Source organism: Hipposideros armiger, unplaced genomic scaffold (assembly GCF_001890085.2).
Source record: "Hipposideros armiger isolate ML-2016 unplaced genomic scaffold, ASM189008v1 scaffold_362, whole genome shotgun sequence".
Taxonomy (NCBI): domain Eukaryota; kingdom Metazoa; phylum Chordata; class Mammalia; order Chiroptera; family Hipposideridae; genus Hipposideros; species Hipposideros armiger.
Window position 1 is genome coordinate 907,554 of NW_017731712.1, and position 9,844 is coordinate 917,397.

The window sequence follows — 9,844 nt, forward strand, 5'->3', positions numbered from 1 at the left end:
CAGGCTCCAGCCCCGCTGAACCCCGCCTCCCTCAGCAGATCCTGTATGCCCGGGACGTGGACCAGCGCAGCACCACCTTCGAGAAGTCCCTGCTCATGGGCAAGGAGTTCCAGCGCCGTGCCAAAGCCATGATCCTGCGGGCGGCTGTGCTGCGTAACCAGATCCACGTCAAGGTGAGGGCAGGGGCGGCGCTGGGGCAGGGAGGGGCCAGGCCAGGCGCAGTGGCATCTCCTGGGCTAACAGTTGTGTCTCCACCCACAGTCCCCTCCTCGAGAGGGTAGCCAGGGGGAGCTGACACCAGCCAACAGCCAGTCCCGAATGAGCACCAACATGTGAGGGCACCCGGAGGCCTCCAGGGCCATCTGCACACCCCCCCGCCCCACCTGCCCCCTCGGACTCCAGCACCTGGGCCTGCCTGCTCTCGGGGCACTTCTGGAGGTGCCACCTGTGGCCCACTTGCAGGGGCCCAGCCACTGGCCGCCAGCTCTTGGACCCTGCCTGGGCTTCTTTGTCCTCCCCGCGCTGTGCTGCATGCTGGGCCCCCGGGGAGGTGGGCTGCCTGCCAGTTGAGGCCATTCCTGCAAGGAGAGGCCTGTAGGGCTCACCCCTGGCGCTCAGGGTCCTGCCCACCGGCACTGCCTCCCAGCCTTCCTGTTAGCGTGTTTTGGGGTTGCAGACTATCGTGAAGCTTACTTAGACCATTAAAGGGCGACCTGAGGACACACCCCTGGCGCTGCTCTGTCTTCCTGGGGCCTGGCTTTGGGGCAGGGCCCGGGCCTTGTTCCCGGGTTCTCTGGCCTCATGTTTCAGTGGCCAGGCAGGGGTGGAGGGGAGGGAGCTAAGCCCCAGCCTTCCCTCTGCAGGGCTGAGGCTTCTCTAGGAAGGGCTCGGGCTATAACAGGATCAAGGCAGAAGGTTCTCTGCCTGTCTGCCTGGCCCAACTCCACCCTCCCAGCTCGTGGTCAGAGGTCTTGCCAGACCTGGGGACATCACAGGTTGGTTCTCTGCACACGCATCTTTGAAGTGATTTATTGTTTACTTTTGAACACATACAAGTTGCCAGGACAGGGCAGGTCCAGCCTGGGAGCCTGCTCGCCGGTGCAGCATTTCTGGACCCCCAGCGCGGGCAGGAGGGCAGGCGAGGGGCAGACTGTCAGCTGGTCCTTCCATGTGAAGCAGCAGGGGACTCCCTGAGTGAAGGCGTTTCGGCAGCAGTCCTGGGGCCCATCAGGCCAGCGCACCGCCCACGACCTCAGGCAAGCCACCAGGTTCCCCCGGCCCTGCCTGCTGAGGGTCCTGCAGGTGGGGCTGGGCCTCCTTCCAGGCCAGAGACTTCTCCAGTTTGGTTTTAAAAAGCAATCCATGACCTGGCAGAGGAAGTAGGGGCGACGATGGGGCTCAGGAGGCCCAAATCCTGCTGTCCTGCCCTCGGGGGCCGGGGGAGGGGCCGAGGGCAGTAAGCACCCCTCACCTGGGCAGTCCGCGGTCTCTTTGAAAGCTCGCTTCTTGCAGCAGCCCCGGCACAGGTTGAACACACATCTGTTGCCCTGGACACAGGAAAGCCAGTGAGCCTGCATGGACAACCCTTGGCCCAACTGGCCTGTCAGGAGCGCAGAGGGGCTGTTCCCCAGGCCAGGGCCTCCCTGCCAGACACTGAGGAGCGCATGCCGCACCCTCAGTAGACACGGAAGGGTGCTCCCGCAGGTCCCAGGCAGTCCAGGGACTCCTTAAATGTCAGCAGGAACCACCCGGCCCTGGGCAGTGCGGCAGGGCTGACTCACCTTTGGGTTCCCACACTGATCACACCTGGCGTATTTTGCTGGGAAAAGAACACAAGGAGGTCCTGGTTGAACAGGTGCACCCCCACCACTGACGTCTCCCATACGAAGCTAGCAGGCGTCCCAGCTCCCTGTGGCCCGGTCCTGACAGGCTCATGCCCTTCTCTGCGTCTCCCACGCGGGCCTCTCCAGGACGTGTGGGAGGGTCCGGGGCCCTTCCTTCTGGCCTCCCCTGCAGCTTGTTAAAAGCTATCTGGGGTGTCCCCCTCCCTGGGCCCAGCAGCAGGAACGGCTTACGCTTCAGCGAAGGGTCGAAGGTCTTGTGAGGGTTTCTCAGCTGCTTCTTCTGCTTATTCTTGGACAAGACGTCCGTGTTGCCCTCTTCTTCCTCCAGGGCCCGCTTGCTGCAAGCACCCCCGTTCTTGCTCCCCTCCTTGGGCCTGAAAGGGAAGGGCAGTGGGCAGAGCTGGGGTACACCCAGCAGCTCAGCTTTTGGGCTGCTGGGGCTGGATTGGCATAAAGGCCAGGACATTGGGACTCCAGGATCTGAGCCACTGAGCCCCAGTCAGGGCTGTGGCCACAGATGACAGCCTGGCCCTGCCTCAGAACCCAGAGGGGACCCAGGGGTCACCCTCTTGACTGACCCCAGGACAAATCCACCCAGGGCCAGAGGTAGAAGACTTAAAACCTAAACACTCGCTGATGGGAGACACACTGGGCACCTGGCAGGATGGGGCTGCGTGGCAGTGCCCTCCCCACCCTCGTGTCACCCCTCCTGGGTCACGGCCCTTGGCTCAGTGCCTGCGGGAGCTCACCCTGGCCGGAAGTAGGGCTGGCAGATCCAGTGGAAGAAAGGCAGGCCGCCCGCGGGCTTCTCCCCCTCCTTCTGCCTGGACATGTCCTCCTGCAAAAGCCCAGGGGGCCCTCGTCAGCAGCCACGCCTCCTCCCACCCGCTGGGCATCTCGTCAGCCCTGCACGTGCCTGACACCGCAGCTTCAGCTCCCGGCTCACGGCCGTGACACCCTCCAGGGTCTTGGCTTTGGCGAGCTCCTCTCGAAGCAGCTGGTGCACCTGCAGCCTGGGACAGACGCCCCGTCACGGCGGGCCCACCGCCCACCCTGAGCCCTGGGCACAGGGCGCTGCCTCTCTTCCTACCCAGGCTTACTGCCTGACTTCACTGTTACTCCGGCCCTTCTAGACCTGACTTGGTGGCAAACCGTTTCCAAAGAGCTCCCTCTTAAAACCCCCAGCACCCCAGGTAGGGCTCAGACCCACGGCGTCTGCCTGGCAGGGCAACTCACGTGTGGTGCCACAGCTTGAAGAGGTGGGCCCGGACGTAGGACAGGGGGCAAGGGTGCTGTCGCACAATGTCCAGGTACTCCTCGGCCAGCTCCCACACGGCAGGGCTGCGGCCCTCGAACAGGGCGGGGTTGTGTAGGTTGCCCTCTGCCGGGGGGAAGGGGCTCAAGGCTGTGGGCCCCCATGTCGCCAGGACGCCCCCGCCCCCACCCCACATCACACAGGACAAGGATAAGGGCAAGGCTGGCCCCGTTCAGGCAGCATGCAGGGGCAGGGGTGGCTGGCAGCCTCACCTGCACTCATGACGCCCTGTACCCCCGTGATCTGGATGCAGCGCTCTACATCCCGCAAACACTGGATGTTCCCATTTGCGAACACAGGGATTGCCACGGCCTTGCTGCTGGGGGCAGCATGTCACTCAGCCCGGAGGCGGCAGCACCCAGTCCCCCCCCCACCCCATGCATCCCCCCATGTCCTCTTACCGCACAGCTTTGATGTGCTCCCAGGACGCGGAGCCCGACAGAGGCCCCTTCTGCTCCTTGGTGCGCCCGTGCACTGTCAGCAGCTAGGACAGAGTGCCTTGTTCACCCCACAGGACCCCCGCCTTTGGCTTCTGGGCATCAGCTTCCCGTGCAGTGGAGGAAAGGCTGCCCCGGGCTTGGCTCTCAGTCTCTGCCCCCACCAGACCCAGGTCCCCTGTGCTGCACTTGGGACCAGCTGATGAGGAGGGACAGGCGCCAACCTGACGCTAGGGCTGGTGGGGGAGGGGGGAAGGTGGCACAACCCGGCACTCCCCCGACCCCCCACTTGCCTCCCTCATTAAGCATTGCCTCAAGTTCACTGTGATTGTTGCCCACCCCCAGAGAGTGAGCTGCTCAAGGGTCGTTCCTGGGGTCAGGGCCCCCCAGGCACAGGGTGGGGAACGGCCTACAGCCTGCTCACCTGGCAGCCAGCCTTCTCCAGCATCTGGGCATACCTCACGGTCTTGTCAATCTCTGGGAAGACACGGATTTTGCACGTAACAGGGACAGACAGTTTCTCGTGGGCCAGCAGAACTGGGGAAAGGAGAGTTGGCTTCTGAGAACTGTGGCCTTCACCCTCAGGCAGACTGGGGGCACCCATGGCTAAACCCACAAGGGAGCACAGATGGTCCCCACTTGATGGCAACTGAGAGAGCCGCCTTTGTCCCCCATGACATAGGAGGGGCCAGAGCTGGGCAAGGGCACTTGCCCTCTGGCACAGGACAGACGCCTCTCCACTGCCCCCTTCTACAGCAAGGAGAGCACCACGGACAGGACTGCTGGCCGCGGTCCAGTCGTTCGCCCAATCACCCCACGTGCGGTTGACTCACTCATGCTCTGGAGCAGGTCCCACTCATCCTGTAGGAAGGCTCCGTAGTGACCTGCAAAGGACAGCATGGCCCTCTGCACCCTCCTCCTCGCACATCCACATAGGTCATGAGCTCCTGCGTGGGCTGCGCACTCGTCCAGATCCCTGGGCTGGGGCTTCCTGAGCACCACCCCCATGGGCTCCCCGGGAGTGGGTGTCTCAGCAGGGCCGTTTCTAGGCTCCAGACTTGGGAAGTCTGTTTGTCCAGCTGCCTGAACTGAAGGGCGCTGAAGCAAGGCCCACCCACATGGCCTCTGCCCAACCAGCCATTTCTCAGGCCCAGCGAAGAGGAAAAGCTGAGCTCCACATAAGGGGTGCAGCCACTAGGGCTGCGGCAGCACAAGGATGTGACAGGGACTTCCTTCCAGCAAAACATTTATCCAGAGGGAGCCCAACGACCTCCCAGGCACCAGAGGAAGTGAGGAGCCTGAGGGCCAGCAGGACCCTGTCCCCATGCCCCCCCCACCCCACGAGGAGGGCTGCCCTGCGGTCCCCCGGCCCCAGCCTGAAGTAGCTGCTGGGCCCCAACTTACCTCGCTTGGCGATCATTTGCGGGCAACCCAGATTCAGGTCGATGCCATCGCAGTAGCCCTGAGCCAGGAGAGCTGCCTGGACAAACACCTCTGGGTCGTTGGCACAGAACTGGAACAGACAGGCCGTCATCACAAGCCCCAGCCAGGCCCTAGTCCCTTGCCCACCTGGGATAGTGAGGGGTGGTCCCGGGGGCTGACTGCAGGATGGCGTCCTGTCCTAAACGCTTCCCAAACGACTAAGTTAGGACACGTCCCCACACCACCAGGAAGGCGCGTTACAGATTCACAGAATTTCTCTCAATTCTGCCAGAAAGCCGATGTCCCTGACTTTCCAGAGAGCAGCCCTTCTTTCTAATGGACACAGCAAGCGGGGTGGTCACAGGGCTACGGACCTTTCCTGGCACCCACGCTGTCCATTCACCACAGTCTGAGCTAGCTCCCCAGGAAACAGCTGCAGGTGCCCCTGGCGCTTTCATGGCCCGCCCATCTGTCCTCCTCCCCTCCAATCAGGAAGCTGTTTCTGGAAAGGCACTGGGAGCCGGGGCCACCGCCCACCTGCACAATGAGGGGCCGGTCCTCGGGGCACACTTCACAGTACAGGTTCTCCTTCCGGTAGTTGGCATCACGGACGAAGACCTGGGCATGCAGCATGGGGGTGTAGCAGAGCTGGGCCCCGTGGCGGCGGCTCAGCAGCCTCCAGGCCAGCTCGCTCTGGTCCACCATGGGGGCCACCACGTGCCGAGCCCCCCCCAGGGTACGGCTCCAGAACTCAAAGCCTTCCAGCTTCGGCATCTCCACACTGCAGGGAGGAGAAGACCAGGACTCGGCCAGAGAGCCCACGTGAGCAGCGGACCAAACTCAGGGCGCACTACCCACCCCCCAGGCCCGTCCAGCGCTGCCCCGCAGTCACGAGCGTGGACACGACAGGTACAGGCTGGTGCATGCCAAGAACTGAAACCTGGTGCCATCCCCTTCCAGCGGAGACCTTGAGCAAGTCACTCAACATCTCCGAGCCTTAAGCCCTCACTTGTTCGCGGGATTAAGATGCTTGCCTGGCAGGACTGGTGTCAAGAGTGAAAACAACGTCGAAGTAATCGCCTGGCCACAGCAGGCCACCATGAAAAGCAGCTCCAACCACAAGGTCCAGGAGCCAACACCACCCCCGCCCAAGGCAGGCGCACCCGGTGGCCACATCACCGCAGGGCCAGGCCTGCCCTCCCCATCAGGCCTCCTCTGGGTGTCAGGGGGTCCGTGCCAGTGCGGTGCCGTGTCAGTGATGCGAGGATACAGCCCCACCCTGCCCACCTCCGTCCTCCCAGTGAAGGTGCGAGAAGCAGAGCTCTGTTCTCTGGCTCATCTTCTCCGAGGGCAGCCTACCTGGAGGGGCCCACCTTCCGTACAGGCCTGGCCCAGACCGACACCACCCGGCACCAGGGAGCGGGGCTTTCTCAGCCAGCGCTCACCTCGTTTTGCAACTTAGGCAGCGTCGTCGCTTTAGTAACTAAGTGCCCAGCTGTGCGTCTGGTATGTCTGGAAGTTGTGAAACGACACAAAAGCATCTAAGTGCCAACGGAGTCCCCAAAACGCCAGGGCAGAGTGGGTCTGGCCGACCGACCCGCTCGCTGGTCCAGCGTGAAGGAGGAGCCGGGCGGCGGCGGCGCCCGGGAGCCGCGAACGCCACGGCCAAACCCCGCAGGAAACCCACCTGAGTCGGCCCGAGCCTGGGCCCCCGTCGGGCGGGGTCCTCCCGCGGCGGCGAGCGGGGCTCCGGGCTCGCGCAGGGTCCAGAACCGCCACTCCGGGGCCCCCGCCGGGCCGCAGCCGGGCCCAGGGCTCCGCGCCTGGGCCGCCGGAAGGTACGTCCGCCAGGGAGGTCCGGGCGGCCCGCGGTGCGGCGGGAAACGCGTCCCCGGGAAACCGCGCCCGGCCGCCGAGGGGCCCGCCCGCGATGCAGGCGCCGCGCGCGGGATCGGACGGCTGCGGCTGGAGGTCGGCTCGGCCGCTCCGGAGTCCCGCCCGAGCCCGCTGCCCGAGCAGGGTCTCTCCTCTCAGGATTGTTTTTCCTCCCTGCGAGCACCGCGACGGGCCCCGCGGACTGGGGGTCACGGGCCTCCTGCCTCAGTCTCCCCCCTCCCCCTGGGCACCGTTCCCAGCCTCCGACCTCCGCCTCCGCCCTGCGCGATCGGGCCGGGCCCGGGGCCCCTGGAACTCTCCAAAGTGACGGAAGTGTGGCGTTGCCAGTAGCAGCGCTTCGGGTGTCGTAGGTGGAGACAGGGCTGTCAGGACTCGGATGTGGCGCCCCTGGCGGCCCCCCTGTCTGTGCCGCGGGGCCCGCTTGGTCAGGCCTCTCAGCCTCCTCACCTCCAATCAGGGGTGAAGCGCAGCCCCGCGCGCCTCAGAGCGCGGCCAGTTAGAGCCGGGGCTCCGCTCCGGTTCCCACACGGGACGCCGGGCGCCCTCGGCTCGGCTCCTCCCTGGGCTGCGGGCGGGGAGCCCGTGGCACCACGGCATTCGCACTGTTGCGGTTTGCACTAGGAAAATTAACTTCATCGGGTCCTTTTTGTCTTTTCCAATGGGGCTCCTAGGAATTTTAAATTTACATATGTGGGCGGGGTTTCTGGAAGAGACGATGAAGGAACTCCCCAAACCTTCCCCCCAAAAGCAATGATAAAACTGGACAAACTTGTTCACAGCAGTCACTCCAGGACTCTGGAAGTTGACCAAAAGCATAGAACATTTGAGAAACACTTATTATTTAAAAACAAATGACAGGCCACCAGTAGGAAGTGAGAACAGTGGAAGACTGGAGTTTCCTATGGGGCTACTTCCCTTTCCTCCCAGGAGAGCCAGGTGGGTCTGGAGACCAGGAGCCCCCCCACCCAGAAGGCTGGCCTGGCTGAGGGAGGGGAGCCCATTGGAACAGGTGGTCGTCAGGAATAGTGGCAACCACGGTAGCGAACTGTAAGGTTACTGTAACAGCCATCTCTCAGCAGGCCAGTTGACCCCTTTCTCCTGGTATCGTTAGTGACATAGTGATAGCCCCCCCACTTTGTTCCCGACACTGGTAATTAGATAACCTGGAGGAAATGGACAAATTGCTAAAAACACACAGGCTACCAGAACTGACTCAAGAAGAAATAAAACACCTGACTAGACCTGTCACAAGTGGAGAGACTGAATCATTATTACATCCATGTCATGGATACTACACAGCATTAAAAAGGAACAAAGTATTGATATGTGCAGAGCTCAGATGGTTCTCAGGGAAATCACGCTGGGTGAAAACAGCCAATCGCAAAAAATGAGGCTGATTGCATTTATAGACTGCTCTTGAAGTCACATCATTGTAGAGATGGAGAAACGAGAACCGATTATAGATGCCAGGGGCTGGGGTTGGGGGAAGGTGCGGGAGGGAGCCTCATAGTGATGGAGCAATTCTGTCTTGCGGGTGATGATGGTTGTACAGATCCACACGTCATAGAATTGCATAGAACCCCCCCCCCCCCCCCCCCCCCCCCCGCACACACACACACAGGTGAAACTGACGAGCTCTTTGTGCTGACGCCCACTTCCTGGTTTCTGGACCAACCAGACGTATAAGACGTTGTCACCGGGGGAACTGGGTGAAGGCTATAGAGAACTCTCTGCACATTTTTTTTTACAATGTTCTGTAAATGTCTATATATAGCTTTAAAAAATAACAGCCAAAGCATGAAAACAACCTCAGTGTCCACTGAAGAATGATGAGTAAAGAAAATGTGATGTGGATTATTACTCAGCCATAAAAAAGGAAGTCCTGCCTTTTGGGACAACATGGATGGACCTTGCTAAGTGAGGTAAGTCAGGGACAAATACAGCATAGCCTCACTTATATGTGCAATCTAAAAAAGCCCAACTCATAGAAACAGACTAGAATGGTGGTTGCCAGGCCTTGGGGGTGAGGGGAAGGGAGATGTGGGCCAAAGGGGACAGACTTCCAGCTGTTGCTTACTTAGAATCACCGCCTTGAGAATAGATAACATCTGTTAAAATGTATATACCGGGGGTGCTGAAAAAATGGATACAAGTGGACACTTTGGTCAGTGTTGCTCAAGCAGTAGTTCGCCGTCATCAGAAGTGTCTGGACACTGATGGGAACCATTTTGAGCACCTCTTGTCATTGCAGACGTCAAACGTGACTTGTATTCATCTTTTGTTATCGATGTATAATGAGTATTACAATTTTAATACAGTTTTCCTTTCTTAAACGTGCATACCTTTTTTTGGCACCGTGTGTGTGTGTGTGTGTGTGTGTGTATTACATATGTGTGTGTGTATATATATATATATATATTTTTTTTAAGATTTTATTGGGGAATTGGGGAAGGGGAACAGCCAAGTTGTTGTCCTTCAGTCTTAGTTGTATAGGGCACAGCTAGCTCAGCTCCAAGTCCAGTCACCATCCGGCTGCCCGACGACAGCTCTCTGCCTCTCAACTCAAGGTGCCGTGTTCAATCTTAGTTATGGACTTAGTTATAGCCCACCATCCCATGTGGGAGTTGAACCGGCAACCTTGTTGTTAGGAGCACGTGCTCTCACCAGCTAAGCCATCCTGCCACCTGTTGGCAGCTCAGCGACAGCTCAGCTTGGGCGCAGCTCACTGGCCCATGTGGGAATCGAAACGGCAGCCCTGTTGCTTAGAGCTTGCACTCTTTTTTTTTAAAAGATTTTTATTGGTGAATTGGGGGGCTGAGAACAGCATTGGGGAATTGGGGGAAGGGGAACAGACAAGTTGCTGTCGTTTTGTTTTTCAGTCTAGTTGTGGAGGACTTTGCTTCACTGGCCCAAGTTGGCACCATCATTGC

The 9,844-nt window shown here is 60.5% G+C and overlaps 2 protein-coding genes across 15 annotated transcripts in view; one reads left to right on the plus strand and one right to left on the minus strand.

Annotated features, from left to right (window-relative positions):
- The window catches only part of GPS1 (G protein pathway suppressor 1), a 5,234-nt gene extending 4,510 nt beyond the window's left edge, over positions 1-724 (plus strand). For 6 of the 10 annotated variants that reach the window (XM_019661975.1, XM_019661972.1, XM_019661973.1 and 3 more), the window contains 2 exons: positions 39-173; positions 262-724. In XM_019661975.1, the coding sequence (XP_019517520.1) occupies positions 39-173; positions 262-336 (210 nt within the window). In that variant the 3' untranslated portion in view covers positions 337-724. Of the gene's footprint in view, positions 1-35; positions 174-261 lie in introns of all 10 variants that reach the window. The other 4 variants (XM_019661974.1, XM_019661971.1, XM_019661967.1 and 1 more) reach the window with 1 other exon arrangement.
- A 289-nt stretch (positions 725-1,013) lies between these two features.
- Positions 1,014-7,538, minus strand: DUS1L (dihydrouridine synthase 1 like). 5 transcript variants are annotated; one of them, XM_019661820.1, is made up of 15 exons: positions 6,706-7,538; positions 6,378-6,530; positions 5,556-5,799; positions 5,001-5,109; positions 4,430-4,480; positions 4,021-4,073; positions 3,561-3,643; positions 3,372-3,478; positions 3,081-3,225; positions 2,761-2,857; positions 2,594-2,682; positions 2,076-2,218; positions 1,782-1,819; positions 1,472-1,547; positions 1,014-1,367 (listed from the first exon to the last, which is right to left on the minus strand). In XM_019661820.1, exons 3-15 carry the CDS (start codon positions 5,790-5,792, stop codon positions 1,228-1,230), a joined length of 1,368 nt encoding a protein of 455 aa, XP_019517365.1. In that variant the 5' UTR covers positions 5,793-5,799; positions 6,378-6,530; positions 6,706-7,538; the 3' UTR covers positions 1,014-1,227. The 5 variants fall into 5 exon arrangements, with proteins under 5 accessions (XP_019517365.1, XP_019517362.1, XP_019517361.1 ...); XM_019661817.1 differs by having other exon boundaries at positions 4,021-4,133; positions 6,464-6,530; positions 6,706-7,536; XM_019661816.1 differs by having other exon boundaries at positions 4,021-4,133; positions 6,706-7,536.
- Between the last annotated feature and the right edge of the window lie 2,306 nt (positions 7,539-9,844).

What these genes read in the sequence shown, in the direction of transcription:
- DUS1L (XM_019661818.1), bottom strand. Translation starts at nt 5,792, where the DNA reads ATGCCGAAGCTGGAAGGCTTTGAGTTCTGGAGCCGTACCCTGGGGGGG. An exon ending in ACAGGGCGTCATGAGTGCAG is followed by an intron (nt 3,226 to 3,371) that starts GTGAGGCTGCCA and finishes TCCCCCCGGCAG; the next exon opens with AGGGCAACCTACACAACCCC. An exon ending in CAGCCCTACTTCCGGCCAGG is followed by an intron (nt 2,219 to 2,593) that starts GTGAGCTCCCGC and finishes CTTCCCTTTCAG; the next exon opens with GCCCAAGGAGGGGAGCAAGA.